This window comes from Nansenia antarctica (genome assembly GCF_963989245.1).
Source record: "Nansenia antarctica genome assembly, chromosome: 1".
Classification (NCBI taxonomy): Eukaryota; Metazoa; Chordata; class Actinopteri; order Argentiniformes; family Microstomatidae; genus Nansenia; species Nansenia antarctica.
The window spans coordinates 37,504,065-37,519,064 of NC_137674.1; the positions used below are offsets into that span (position 1 = coordinate 37,504,065).

Sequence of the window (15,000 nt, forward strand, 5' to 3'; positions counted from 1 at the left end):
ATGTGTGTAAAAGGACATTCTTAACCCATAGATGCATACAGGTAAGTGGGTCAAGATGAACCAGTGGGTTCGTTTTCTTGCAATATATTTGTAATGAAAGGTTTTTATCATTTCATATTCCAGGTATTCCTAAAAATATATATATCAGACCATCTAACCCTAACCCATTAAAAAAAAAAGATTGACCGTTTACACTTTTTAAGTATTTTTTGTATTACTAGCCCAAGCTTCCATAAGATTCCATAAAAGGGTCAAAGATACCTGCATGCATCTGATCTGGATGAAGTTGCTGTCCTCTATGTTGATGGAGGGATCAGTGTCTGCAGAGAAGGCTTGCAATGCTGATGTGATACTCAGAATAAAGGAACAACTCAAAAGCAAAAGTGAATACTTAAAATCCTGTAGCAGGACAGCTGCCCTCTGGTTGCAGTACATGGATATGGTGGACATACTTCGCACGTTTCTGAGAGCTGAACGTACTGGCAATTGGGCACTGCACCTTGAGGCAATATCAGAAATGCTTCCTTTCATGGCAGCATCTGGCCACAATCTCTACACGAAATTGGCTCGGATCTATGTGCAGCGGATGTGCAAGCTCCATTTACATTTATTATTATTATTATTTTATTTTTTTTGCATTTAGCAGACACCTTATTCCAAAGCGACTTACAATCAATACATCATCAATCCACCAGTCGTAGCAGGAAGAATAATCCAGCTCAGGCCCAGGGCCATTGATAGAAGTAAAAACCTTCTTCTAAACCTAGGTTGTTTTTTTTTATTTTTTTTATTTACCTCACAAGAGGGCGAGGGATGACAGAGCAGCAACGTTTGACATGGCTGCTCTCCATGCCAGCTTGTGCTGAAGTCAACAATGCCATGCAAGAGCTGACAGGGGTGAACCACAACACTGGGGAGCAGAACAAGGACATGACAGATGCAAGACAAGATGTGACATGAAGGATACACTGACAGTTCTGAACTATCTCCAAGAGAGAAACCCCTTCTGCTCTGATCCAAGCTTGCGCAGTGTCTCAACTGGGGTCCATTCGCATCCTTCTGTGAATGTTGAAAAGGCAAAGACCATCGGAAGCACCATCTTGGCCAGCATGGAGGGACAGACTACTGCTGAGTACACATTCAAGAAGAATGTAATCACCATGAGTATGAAGTCCTCAGTCAAGATTGATGGTGAAGCAGGTGGATCATAATTGCTGCTAAAGCGTCACAAGACCTGGCATCAGTGTTCAGGTATGAGACCTGGCACCAGTGTTCAGGTATGAGACCTGGCAGTGTTCAGGTATGAGACCTGGCACCAGTGTTCAGGTATGAGACCTGGCACCAGTGTTCAGGTATGAGCTGTGTAGTTATCCTCCAGCGCTGTTTGACACCTCCCTGACAGCCACAGAAGCCAGTGCTAGCAGATGCCATTTGTGAGCTCCTCACACCTGACCTTCCGGGAAACACAGACACATCCACAAAAGACATGACACACCGCAGGCGATCAGGTGAGAGGACTGGAGCAGCCGTAACCATGGATGAAGACATGCCTATTACGATGAATAAAGACCTGTTCCTTTCAAACAACACAAACAAGCAGCAGTTCATCAACATGCTCAGTGGTCACCTACAGAAGAACTGTCAGACGTACCATACTTCAGAATAAAAGTCTGAAAAAACTATTTCAGAATAAAAGTCAGAAAATAATATTTCAGAATAAAAGTCTGATAAATACAATTTCAGAATAAAAGTCTGACCATTTTTATTTCAGAATAAAAGTCACCTACTGATAAAGTGTTACTTAAAAGTTAACATGTTCACGTTTTTTTCAATAGTGCCAACATGTTGATTAGTGCAAATATTTTGAAAGTAACATAAAAGTGATATTTTAATAATAATGTTTTCAATTGTTGTTAATCAATGCCTATATGAATGTTGATTACTGCCAATTTACTTTCCACCACTTGGATTTCTTAAGACTTTTTATATGTCATATAGGAGACATTTATGAGCAATAAACAATTGAAAGATTTTCTGTTGCAATTTGTCTGAGGTTCCCCCCTCTTTTCTCACAAAATGCCTGTACTAAGTTTATACTCACACTCTTGGAAAAAAGGCTGTTTCACGCACAGCTTTGTTAGTTAGCATCAGAATTGGATCATTGCTTTCTTTTCTTTTTTTATTCTCTCTTGAATCTTTTGATTCCTTATTTATCTTTCGCCATCTCTCTCACAGTCTTGAAGATGCCAGTGAATATCTGTTCCAGTGTAAAGATGAGGTGAGTTTTTATTTATTTATTTATTTTTAAAGCTCTACGTGAGAAGACTTCCCTGTAGTATGTGAATCAATAAGTTAATAGGCTCATTAAGATACATTACAGTCACTTCTGTTTAATGTGCTGAAAGATAAGGTCTGCTCTTTCTACAAATAATATATGTTTATTATAGAATATAACATACTGTATATAATGGTGATTGCAGGAGGAGCTCCAGTGCTGGACCCAGGCCATGGAGAAGGCGGTGCAGTCCCAGGCTGAGGAAGAGGGAGCGGGGCCCTCGGGGGCCAGAGCTCGCAGCCTGCCCCCTCCCTCCTCCTCCACCACCATGCCAGAGGCCAGCTCAGCCAAGAAAGACAAGGAGAAGAGGTTCAGTGTCTTCACTAAGAAGAAATGAGCAGAGATGGATAGGTCAGAGGTGCCCTGGACAACCTGGACAGTCAGTCAGACGTAGCTTTTTATCACTATAAAGATTTTTTTTTACATTAATTTGTGAGGATTCAAGTTGATGACATATTGTAGTTTAGATTCAAACTGTCACTCTGCTTTCTGTGTTTAAGCTGAAGCTACTGTACCATTGCAATGGTCCACCTTTTTTTTCTTTTCTTTAAAAAAATAATGCTAAATTCAAAAAGCTAAATAATAATAGCACAAGAATGCTCTTTTCACACACAACCAAAGAATGTTTGTAAAATTCCTTATTTTCCTCTTCAATTGTTTCCAACTTTGCTGTAGTCGGGCATGCTTTGATATACATGTATGTATGATATATGTACGACAACACAGTAGGCTATGACTCTTAAGAGTATGTTTGTTAATCTGCCTTATTCCTATAAAATGGTTGTGAATTGTAATACTGTGCTGTTTGAATTTGGAGCTCTTAACTCATAGAAGCAGGTTTGGGCGTTAAAGACGGCTTTAAAAAGCTTTGTAAATGCTGTGAGACATTGTGCAGTGCTGTTCAGTACACGCACGGCAAGTACAAATGCAGATATGCAAACGAATTACCTTATGCACTGTGAAGGTAATACTGTTGCCATAATTGGCAGGTATTGACTGTTGAAACATTTTCACTGAAACGATGACGATAATACAGATTTCATAAGGATACACATTTGAATATAATAGTGAGTCATTACCTAAATTGAAAAAACAACACAATCAGTCTCAAACATGGCTCATAACTGTGGCTATGTTTGTTTATGAGAACTTGAAATATGCCCTTCTTCTGTAGTGAACCTCAAATGTCATATCTATTCATATAATATCTAAAAATGCATGTTTTTTTTGTTTGTTGAGTATGGTGCTATAGTGATATTCTTACACTTTGAACACACTGGCCTGCCTTATTTGTCCTTCGTTTGGACTGTGGTTACAGTAGACCTCACTGTGGCATTGTATCAAGCTCCATTTTGTTTGAAATGTAGATATTGAAATTCAACCATATGTCCATAAAACAGTCGACGTTCAGGACAAAATCGTGGGTCATAGTAATCTAGAAATATTTTCTGAACCACACAGTATGAACGTGCATCATTATTGAATGTGTCATGTCAAAATGAATGTAAGGTAACAGGAAGTGAAGGAAGCAGGAATAAGCTATGATGATGTGCCAATGGGAAAACCAGGAAGAAAATTATTTAATTTGAATAAATCACTAGTAAACATATATACAGGGAATACATCAGGGGAGGCTAGTAGAGGTATAGTTCTACCTCCATTAGCCTCCACTGGCATACATGTACAGTATATGGAACTGCATTTATACCATATAATACATTTAATTATTGTGAAACTGTTTATTTGTAGTTTACTTTTAATTTCATAGGTTGCTGATCCACTCACTGCACTCTGCCTTTGACTGTGGGCTCTGTCTCTTCACCCCTATATTATGATCTATGGCCTCACTGTTGGAGTCTGAAGAAAGACTTATCACAAGTCTGAAGTGGGAAGAACTGTCCTTTCAACTGATTTTGTAGTTTGTGATGTGTTGGTCACAATATAAATGGATTTACATGAGACAACTGTCCATTTGGGTTGTCTAATTTTACAGACATACCGGTACTACCAAAACTCCAATAGAAACTTAACACTAGCACTTCTCCATCACTTCTAGCCACACAATAAACTCACGTCCCTTTCCTTTCAATCCTCTGTTCAGTGGTTTTTATCAGCATTTTCTACACTAGCTATGTAAAATACCTGAAATGTCAAAAACATTTTGAGAGATAAACTTGAAAATAAACTCAGAAAACTATAATTCGGAGTTGTATGTGTGTTCTCTTGTGCTTGGGTGTGTTACAGCAAATGTACATTACATGGCTGTGTGATCATCAGCTTTGAAGCATTATTCAGATGAATACATTGCTGAGTCAGAATTCAGACTTGTGGGTAGTTTTCACAAATCAGCAACTCCTTTGTAAATGACTCAACAATGACGTTTCACAGGAGGGATTTATTGAAACATACAAATACAAGAACACCTAATAACAATTCATTTTTAACAGGAAGTATGAAACATTATCTGGGCATGAAATAAAAGGCACTTGACTTTTTTTTACTGTGTTAAACAGTCATCCATGAACTGACGTTAGGACAGGTTTCAGACAGTTACAAGCTGCGTTTGTCAACGTGTTCAAAACTAGTTTCTGTATTATAGTGGTGGTTGGTAAGACAAACAGCCCCCAGACAGAGCAGGAGCCCCAGGCTAGACTGATGACATCACAACTGACAAGCAATCACTTTAAGCAACACCAAGCCTTGAATATCTAGAACAGTTCATTTCAGTCTCACTTACTGCCAGAGCATACCTGAATGCAGCAGAAAATTAGAATTTCCTTAAACATATATTAATGAAATACATCTACAGCGAGAGGGAGCAGATGTGATATTTTTTTCCACTGAGATTCCTCTGAATATCTGTATGCTCCTCTTCATCTACAGCCAGACAAGTGGACAACTCTGCCATTGCCACAGAATAACTGCTTTTCACACTAGGCTGTTAGAACACAACCATTTACTATTTCTAAGAGGCATAAACAGTAAAACATCTCAGGTGAAAACTATAAACCTATACGAGCCCCAGAGGGTGTCATGAAGGCAGAGGTGACACTAAGATACATAGGCTGTAGCTGTGAGGTTTTCTGGCGCCAGAGTGTAAAGTAGCTTATACACAACATAAAATACAACCATCAGAGAATAAACATGGTAGTGTGAAGTACAGCATTTGATTCATTGGTGGCACAGGCAAATCTTACTAACCTTGCTGCACTGATATGGATCCTTAAGATTATTAAGAAGACTAATCATCAAGGATATCTACGAGGTTACAACTGAGTATTTCTGGCTATTGTATACAAGAACTAATGTCCCTCATATTGAGTATATCAGTATCTGAACGCTAGTAAGGGCTGAATGAATTTCTTACAGAATTGAGTTTTATCCAAATAAAAAACAAACCGCTATAATTCTAGGGATAGGGGCTTTGACCACCAAGCTCATCAAATATAATGCCGTGTCAAAACTCACTCCAAATCATAGCACTTGATAGTTTACAGCAACCTTACCATTAAAAACAGGATTAATGACATGGGAAAGTGATACAAAAGCTACCTTTATTCACAAGTAATTTCTGCTTTAGAATAATAATTAAATAGGCACATAATCTCAAACAATAAAATTGGATACGAATAATTACAAGAGGAACCAATGGCATGATCTGAATAGGCGGTGCCATGATAAAAGGACATCCCAGCCAGCCCTGGATATACAACAGGATACAGCTGTCACCAGAGGGCCACCAAGGGGCGATATACAAATAAGAGAGCCATGCTCAGTAGACATCTAATCAGACAGAGAATCAGTGTAAGCTCAGCCACACATACCAGAGTAAATAGAGAAAGAAGCAAGAGCACCTGGTTAGGGGCCTGTTTTACTTAATATATCCTTCCAATGCATCCTGCTTTCCTCCCTTCCTTGAAGTAATCATTTATCCAACGTGACTGAATGGGTCACAGCAAGGCTTCCACTGCAATACTTTCACCAACAATATCCTGTCAGATCAGTGATTTCTTCAACAAAGAGAGGATGGATGGATGCTTTTTAAGTATTCAAACAGGCCCTTACAGCCACTCCTACAGCTAAGGGGTTGAGATGTTGATATGGGCCTTTGGGGAGATACAGCAGTGATGGACAACCAACTACCCTTCCTGTTACGGGAGCCCCTGATGCAACTGCTGCTTACTGTCTCCAGCATCCCTGTATCATATAGACAGGATGAGGACCACGGTTACATTTTGTAAAAGGCACAAGACGTGTATGGGCAATGTATGTGTGTATGTAGCATATTTACATGTATAAGCACAGAGAAGGCACAGATACACTTGCTGGTTCAGGGTTTCTTCCCGGTTGAATTTCTTTGTGTTTACAAGAAGACTGCGCCTGTGGATGTGTTGATACATGTGTGCTGTGTGTATGGCTGAGACAGAGACTCAGGGTTGACGTTGGAAGGCAGAGCAGGTCCTCTCTCTCTAGAGTCTAGGCGATGAGCTTGTTGGCTCTCTGGTTGGCTTCATCGATGCGTGCTTTGTTCATGTCCGCCTGAGAGAGACAAACAGAAAGGCGGCGAATTGATCAATCAGAAATGACGAATTGATCAACCGATCAACATATTTTATTCAGTGAACATTTGATATCGTCTTCGATAGTGCAGCCCTTCTTGAAGGAGCCACAATGTAACGTCAAGGCCCAGGTCCGTGAGCCTATGAAGAAAAGTCCAGCCATGACCCACCTTTTCGGTGATTCGGTCAATGGATTTGTTCTGCTTTTCGATCTCCGTGCCCATGTCCATGGCCATGTTCTTCAGGTTGCCGATGATGCTGCCCACCTGGTCCAGATTCTCCTCCATCTCATCCTCCCGTGCGTCATTGGTTACCCTACAAGGAGATGGCCACACCCACAGAATATTCGTACTTACACCAACAGAGAACATTCTCCTTATGACATTAGAAACACAGGGAGAAGTTCACTCTAGGTGGAAAGTAACTTGGCCTTTCCAACTGCAGCTCAGAGCCCTATTCTATGGGATCCTTTGGACGACCCTACCTTGAACCCTTTAACCCAATCGGGTGAGGTCAGTGTCAGGCTGTTCCAAGCATCCCACTTAGCATTTCCCCTATGCTAAATGAAGAACCATTTCTCTGGAGTTATGCTGGACAGCCAATGAATGCACTCACCTCTTAATATAGGGCCCGGAGGCCGTGGACTGCTGTTGGGCCTGCCCGTTGCGGAGGGTTGAGGGTTGCTTGGAGACCACACCCCCATCAACCTCTTCTCCCCCTGAGGGACCCGTGTTGACACTACCTCCGCCCCAAGTACGCTTGTACCGCGAGTCATGCTCAATGGACGTCACCCTGAGAGACAGCAAACAGTCACAGTCAATCAATAAAACAAACATGGCTCATTAGTACTTAAATCAGACTAATTGATCTCATCATGGTCACTATAGTTGTTTTATGTCTACTTCAGATCTACTTGAGGAAGTAATTCCATGTTGTTTGTATAGCCAGTGAAGGGCATAGCCAAAGGCTTACAAAGGACGTGAAACGCCCTAACAGGACAAATAAAGTTATATTGTAAAGTGCTGGTGTCTGTGTTAGGTGGGTAGTGTGCAGTGTTAGAGGTAGAGTGCAGTGTAGTTAGTAGCCTACCGGTCACAGGGGCAGACACACATGCCACAGCACTTGGAGAGGTCCGTCAGGTTCTTCTCCGCCTGCCTCATGTCCTGGTTGATCTGGTCCATGCCCTCCTCCACATGCTTCAGTTGATCTGGTTACACACAGGGGACAATGGGACAGCGTCAAAGAAAAGAAATAATAATTCAAAGACCTTTGGAATGTTCCGGGGGAAAATGTTCTTATTGAGTTGCGGCGATTGATGGTTGATCGTTGTCTTTGGGGGATGGGGGGGAAATCGGCATATTCTATGACAGCAGATGGTACCCCTGCAGTTTTCAACATTTGATGGAGACTAGATTTTTTGGAGAATTCTGGTGCTACTGACCCCCCTGCTCATCCAGCATGGTCAAGGTGGTAACTCCAGTCTGTCTGCTCTGTGAACAGAAGAGGGACGGTTTCAGCAACATGCAGAGCAGGACAGGGATAGACGATACAGTGGTTTGTATTGAGTCAAAGCAATATCAATCTCTCACCTCCTCTGCCATCTGGAGCATCCTCCTGGTGCTCTCCAGTGACTGAGTGTGTGTGTGTGTGTGTGGGGGGGGGGAGACAACAAACATGGGGCGTTAGACAATTTGTAGAACTGAGGAAGCTATCCCCATAGTCTAGCCTTAAGAACATGAGAGTTGGAGAGAGAGATACACAGACAAACAGATTAATCAAAACAGCAGGACAGAGACATAATTGGAAGGATGCTCTTTGAATCTCAAGGGCCTCTCAAAAAACTACATTGGTCTAAATGCATACTAGAATCAACCAAGTTATGTTCAACTCCCTTTAAATTCAATTCAACTTTATTTGTTACCTTGGGGAAAATATAGTTTTGGACTGTTTCTGAACAGGTGCAAAGCCTGAGTTTGTCCTGTTTTAAAACCAGTTAGGTGGGGCAGACTCATGGTCTTATCCCTGAGTAGGCAAGTTTACATCTGGCTGCTGTGCCAGCATTTGATGCACAATCTTCCGCACACAGGATGAATGTTGTGTCATATAGCACACAAACACAAGCCACAATGATGACATTAGGATGGAATGCAGTCAGTTGAGGTGAAATAGAGGAAGTCTCTATTAATAAGCAATCCACTCTGATGGGTAGAAGTGCAAAGCAGTGCAGAAGAGTACAGAGCAAGGGAGGGAGGGAGGGAGGGGATGACTCAGGGCATGACTTCATCAACAGCTCAGATGATTGGTTACCACAACAGGTGCATGCTTGGAGGATTTCCTCAAACGTTCCATGTTGTTGGGTTGGTTGTAAATAGACTAAATGGTGGAAATGTGATGGGAGGAGAGGTTGAGAAACAGGCCAACACCACTGCTGGTAGTATGACAGGAGTGACGTACAATTCACTGCAGTATCATGCATGTTATTGTGAGAGTTTACCCCGAGCCACACTTGGTCAGTAGCATTAGCAGGGCATGCATTCTCCCTTGTATGTTCTCCTAAACCCAGCACACAAGCAAGGGTCAGTCAACCAGGCAGCAGGGAGAGAGAGAGAGAAAGAGAGAGATATATACAGATAAGACAAGAGATAAGGATTAGAATAAGTATCAGTAACACTAACTGGATTAGTACAGTCAGAAAAAGAGGTATGCTAGAACAGAGCACAAGCCTAAACATATTACATTTTTCATGTGAAAAACTATTTGGTTGACTAATGCATACAACAAAAATACATACAAAACCGGTCAAATTAGAGACAAGTTAGATTTAAAGATGTATGTGGAAGCAGGAGAGAGGGATGTAACGCTACACGTATTCGAACCGAAAATTTCCGGTGGCTTTTACCCACTGCACATGCAGGACTGTGTTGTGTGTTGGGCCAAAGCAATAACAACAAGTGTGTTGAAGTAATCTCAGCCAGTACGCATGTGCACACACGCCACAGAGAGATTGTCAGTAGTGGGCTGCTGTGGTTCTGAATACAACCTCAACACCACGCACTTGCTAACAGTTTTGTGATTGGTCCGAATTTGCAGTGTGTCAATCAACTTGTGCTGATTCTCTATTCTCATTTCCATTCCTATTGCTATCTAAGGGACAGAAGTGACAGAGCGCTAACAGGCCTACTGTACCTCATCGGTCAACTGGTTGGACTTCAAAGCCATATCTTCCACTGACATTTCGGCCATCTTGCTGCTGTCGAAGTTGGAGGCAACTCCAGTCGCACCAAGCTCTGTACCTTGAGGCCTGGGGGGGAGAGGAAGAGGGTAGAGGTCAGGTGAACTTACACAGGTGAACTTTCTGCTAGGTGACAGAACTATCATTTTATTTATTTAAGGGCTAAGCCCCCAACGTTTCAAGACACAGTCAGATACATTGAACAATAATAACACGTTAGCCTGCGCTAATTTACAGTTTAATTTATATGAATTTACTATTTACTATTAGGCCTACAGAACCTCAGTGACAACTAGGCCTACAGAACCTCAGTGACAACTAGGCTTACATTTCGGAACCCGACATGAAGTGGGAAAAATAAGATGCAAAACCTAAACAAATCAGAAAAAACATTTTCCAGCCAGAGGACTCTTCGGGGCTGGAATGTGGTGAGGAGAAGGAAACAAAGAGATAGACAGACAAAGGAGCAGCATTTTTTCGAGCCCACAGGACAGCAGTTCCTTGTCACTGTACAGACGAACATTCTACTCTAGCCAGCGTTGTTAACAGAAGGCCTGCTGGCCACAGTGAGAGGGGCAGTGATAAGGAGTGGGCTGATAGGGAAATCAGGGCCATGAGCCCCGAGCACTGCTTAACACATTACCACATGTTGCAATGTCATGTGATACGAGCCAAGCACCCTTCATAATATGAATATATATATGAATCGAATATTATGGACTGTTCACGTGGTGGGTGGTGGAAGATACTTCTAAACTCAGGTTAAGTGGTGTTCAAAAGTACATATTTTATAAATGTATTCAATTGAGGTGCCAATGTTTTTTTGTCACGTGTTGTCAGATAAAAAAAACTAAAAAATAACACAAGGGCACAGCATAGTTTTGTAGCTAATAGCAACATGAACCCAAGATAGCCATAACACACAAAAAGCCTATGTGACGTCTTTTAAACAGAACGTTCTGGTAAAGTAAAAGAAAATAACAGTAGCAAAAGACGAGAGGCAGTACAGGAGTCTATGTAAAAGCAGCCGAACACGTAGCCTACCAACAGCTTAGATTAGCCTAAGGACAGTATCCAGCCTATGTTACGCAAACGTAAATCCCTCATTTTCTTCCTCTCCTGCTCCCTTTCCTTTGGACATCAACCAGCTCTTTCCTGTTTTTGCAATAACCCCTGAACTACAACTTTCCTTCCAAAAATACAGGAACAGACAAATGAACATGAACTCAAATTACAATCTAGAAGTAGTAGGCTCCATTTAAGGAGAACAATGTCACTGCTACCTTTTGTCAACATATGTACATAAACTTCCCCTATAATCAATGACCGTCACACAAAACACTTCTTTTTTTTCTTTCTTTTTTTAGCACAACTAGACTAGGTTACAGTTACAATACCATAATATCTATGACCATCACACTTCAGTCAAATTAAAGAGGCCCTACATACCCATTCATCTTGTCACAGTTTGACTTCACACCATCAGCCAGACTACTGGCTTACCCATGGCCTTCCCAGCACCACAGGGACAAGACATTTCCTGCTTGTCTCCACAAACCAGTTCTCCCGGGTCAGGTTTCACTAACTGTGACGTCCCTTTCTCATTCGCAGATCTGGTCACATTTCAATGTCCACTAACGATGGGAGTGACAAAGGGAACACACCTGACCTCCAAACCATGAACCCTAAACAAATTGTAAACATTCAGAAATCTACATCAACATCGGTTTGTAGGCACAGTGTGTTCCCTCAGGCGCTCCCCTTTAGGATGGCTACACACAAATAAAGGACAACTTCATAATATACTCTGACTAGTGACTACTGTACTGTAAGATGTGGAATAGTCTGTAGTATTGTTTTGGGCGGCTTATATTACTCTAAAGTAAGCACACAAAAAGAGACCTACCATAGCTCCACATGCCTTGTTGTTGTTTGTTTAAGGTGTCTATGTCTCTAAGTTGTTTATAGTGTGGTATGTTTTTACGTAATTTGCTTGTAATGTAAGTGTCTAATTTGTATCTGTAATTTATTTGCAATATGCATCTACAGTGCATGTGAGTTTTGTCTGAAACATTGTTCTCCCCTGTTGCTCTCTTGGACCAGGTCTCAGTTGTGCCTGTGTCTGTGTTAGGTGAATGAATAGCTCAAGTTGACATGTGGATTGATTCGGGGCCACCTTCCTTTTCTAAGCCCAAACCAATGTGGCTGCATCAACCTGTCATTGTGTCATCATTACTGAACAGCCAAGAGGAAGGAACCCCAGTTGAGAAGTATCCCACTAACTACACTAACCACAGCACTGACTAGTCCATGTTTTCATGCCTGGGACAATACAGCGGGGGGAGATCGAGATGACTTGAAATGACAGCTGGTAGGTAGGCCACATGACAACACCTACTGAGTTAACCATTTACCCAAATTGAGTTGGTGGTAAACTCCAGTAACTAGCTGAGCACTGGGTATTCCTGTTGCTGGTTACTGTCTCGAGTATGCTGACATTGCAGTTGAATGACTAACTTGCTTATTGTATCATGTCACGCTAGACAGACAGGTCCCCTCGTCTGTCCCATCGAGGAGCAGCCAGGTGACAAACAGAGAGTCTGTCACACCCAAACCAACAGTTGTTGGCTAAGCTAGCAGAGAAAGTTAGACATGGGACATGTAACTACAGTAACCTAGTCCCGACGAGGCGAAAAACATACATATGTAAACGAGTTAACCAGCTTCTAAATAACTATATACAAAATGACTATAAAATCATCGTGTGTAAACTAAAGTGAACTTGACAAAAGGTCTTCCTGTAGTTGTTTGCGCTGCTCTCGCCTAGCATGGGGTGGCTGGCTAGCTACTTCCTCTTCTCAACAGGACTCACATTTAATCCATCCGTCCACATTCTAAATGGCCTAATGAAAGCGGGAAGTGAAAGAATGTCATTGGAATGATACTTACTGGTATGCGTCCAAGAATTACAAGCCTCTTGGAACTGCCTCTTCGTTATCGGTATGTGATCTGGCAATGTCTGAATTCCTTCACTTCAAAAGTTCTGATGGTGTCGATATGTCGTCGACGCGCATGTCCTGTCATATGACTCTTCAAGTTTTGTCGCGTACCTTTGTTTGACCACACGGGGGCAGTATACACGTTTCACACGGGCTGACAGCACCTGCACAGACCACTGGTCAGCCCTGGTGATTCCAGAGGACAGTTCTGAAGCCCTTTGAAGTAGAACCTAATTCAGAACCTCATTCAACTATTCACACGGGGTTCGCTGCAGTCTCCCAGTCCCAAGTCTTACATATTGATATGTTCGTCTGGCAGAGAGGTTTAAGAAATCACATCATGTAAAAGAACCAATCCCACAACATATTTTGGTGTCGCAAGCACCATGCTCCGCCGCTACCATGAATCTATCTATCCATATTGCTGTTTTTGTGGAGCAGGGGGGGAAATATACTGTCCCATGTAGGCTTATGTCCCACACTGACCCCCAGGTAAATATCCCATAGGCCTAACTGTAGATACTGTGCGGATAGGCCTACTAATGGCGAGCTAAATATGCCCCCCAGCTGTCGTTCTGCTTGCCCCTGCTCTCTCGGCCTATGTATCTTTTAGTGAGTCTACATAACATGCATAATTCAAATGTAATACTCCATCCTGCCAAATTCTGTGTGCATGTGCGCGCGCGTGTGTGTGCGCGCGCGCGCGTGTGGCCAATGCATCGATTTCACGCCACGCCACATTTCACGACTTATCCAACAGTCCTTGAAGAGGAGAAAATTAGTATTTCCTCTTAAATTGCTGGCGTGTGTGAGAGAGAGAGAGAGAGAGTGTGTGTGTGTGTGTGTGTGTGTGTGTGTGTGTGTGTGTGTGTGTGTGTGTGTGTGTGTCGGCTATACGCGAGAAGCGAGTGCAGGAGGCACGTTCAGCACCCAACTCTTTCTTCTCGCTGTTTCTCATTAATACTGATGGGAGCTTTGCCCTAATTCCATAATTCCTAAATCATGTCTGTTATCTGAATACGAGGAAACAAAAGTATAGAGGACAAAAGAGACGGGCCATGTCTAATTCTGCCCATGGGATGGGCTCTCCCCTGTCTGTCTCCGTAGTCTTAAACAGCCCATCCAGTCCTCTCACCTATCAGTTGTTCTAAAGGAAGGGAGGTAAGGAGAGAGGAAGCCATTCTAGAACGTTTTTCTGGGGCTCTCTATTTCTCTGTAGACTCAGCTGTTTGTATTGGATAACACATTGCTGTGTCGTAAAATTGAGTTGATTAAAGAATTAGAGGTTCTGATTTAATTATCGTCTAAAATCACTGTTGAACTAGCAGAGCCCAATGCAAACAGTCTCTCTCTTTCTGTGTGGGTTAGAAATGCAGGGCTTCGCCAAAACAAATAGGAAAACAAAGAAAATGTTACCATTGACATTCATTTTTCTATTATGCTGTGAATCCCTGACCCTGAAAACAAAATATACTGTAGGCATATTGCAACACTAATGCACTGCATGTGTCTATGAATACAAATGAATATGTATGCACCAAATGGGATTACACGCCACATCAATATTTGACTTCTTCACTTGACTCCAGAACTGCTGCTGAGTATTTAGCTGTAGAGAAAAAAAAATCTTTATTTGTGTGTTTCATCTCCTCACTTTCACTTTGTTGTTTCTTTTTGACCAAATAAGGTCAGCTGTACAAAAACATCACAACAGAATAGGAGACCAACTCATACATGATGGTGAGACCTGAAGGCAACCTACAGTTTATCACCTTTTAAAAACACTAACAAACAAACTCATGGTAGGAATCACAATGCATGATGGCACGAACCAGAGAAGGAGCATAACAACAACAACAACAACAACAACAACAA

At 42.0% G+C, this 15,000-nt stretch overlaps 2 protein-coding genes across 3 annotated transcripts in view; one reads left to right on the plus strand and one right to left on the minus strand.

Annotated features, from left to right (window-relative positions):
• Positions 1–4,463, plus strand: part of sptb (spectrin, beta, erythrocytic) — a gene marked incomplete at its 5' end in the record, with an annotated part of 30,287 nt that extends 25,824 nt beyond the window's left edge. Inside the window, 2 exons of the mRNA XM_080539887.1 lie at positions 2,236–2,278; positions 2,481–4,463. Coding sequence (XP_080396013.1) covers positions 2,236–2,278; positions 2,481–2,672 — 235 coding nt within the window. The 3' untranslated portion in view covers positions 2,673–4,463. The remainder of the gene's footprint in view (positions 1–2,235; positions 2,279–2,480) is intronic.
• Positions 4,464–4,728: 265 nt separating this feature from the next.
• Positions 4,729–13,171, minus strand: snap23.1 (synaptosome associated protein 23.1). 2 transcript variants are annotated; one of them, XM_080550467.1, is made up of 8 exons: positions 13,076–13,171; positions 10,081–10,195; positions 8,484–8,525; positions 8,336–8,384; positions 7,984–8,101; positions 7,510–7,686; positions 7,065–7,209; positions 4,729–6,874 (listed from the first exon to the last, which is right to left on the minus strand). In XM_080550467.1, exons 2-8 carry the CDS (start codon positions 10,135–10,137, stop codon positions 6,812–6,814), a joined length of 651 nt encoding a protein of 216 aa, XP_080406593.1. In that variant the 5' UTR covers positions 10,138–10,195; positions 13,076–13,171; the 3' UTR covers positions 4,729–6,811. The 2 variants fall into 2 exon arrangements, with proteins under 2 accessions (XP_080406593.1, XP_080406592.1); XM_080550466.1 differs by lacking the exon at positions 13,076–13,171 and adding an exon at positions 11,576–11,701.
• Between the last annotated feature and the right edge of the window lie 1,829 nt (positions 13,172–15,000).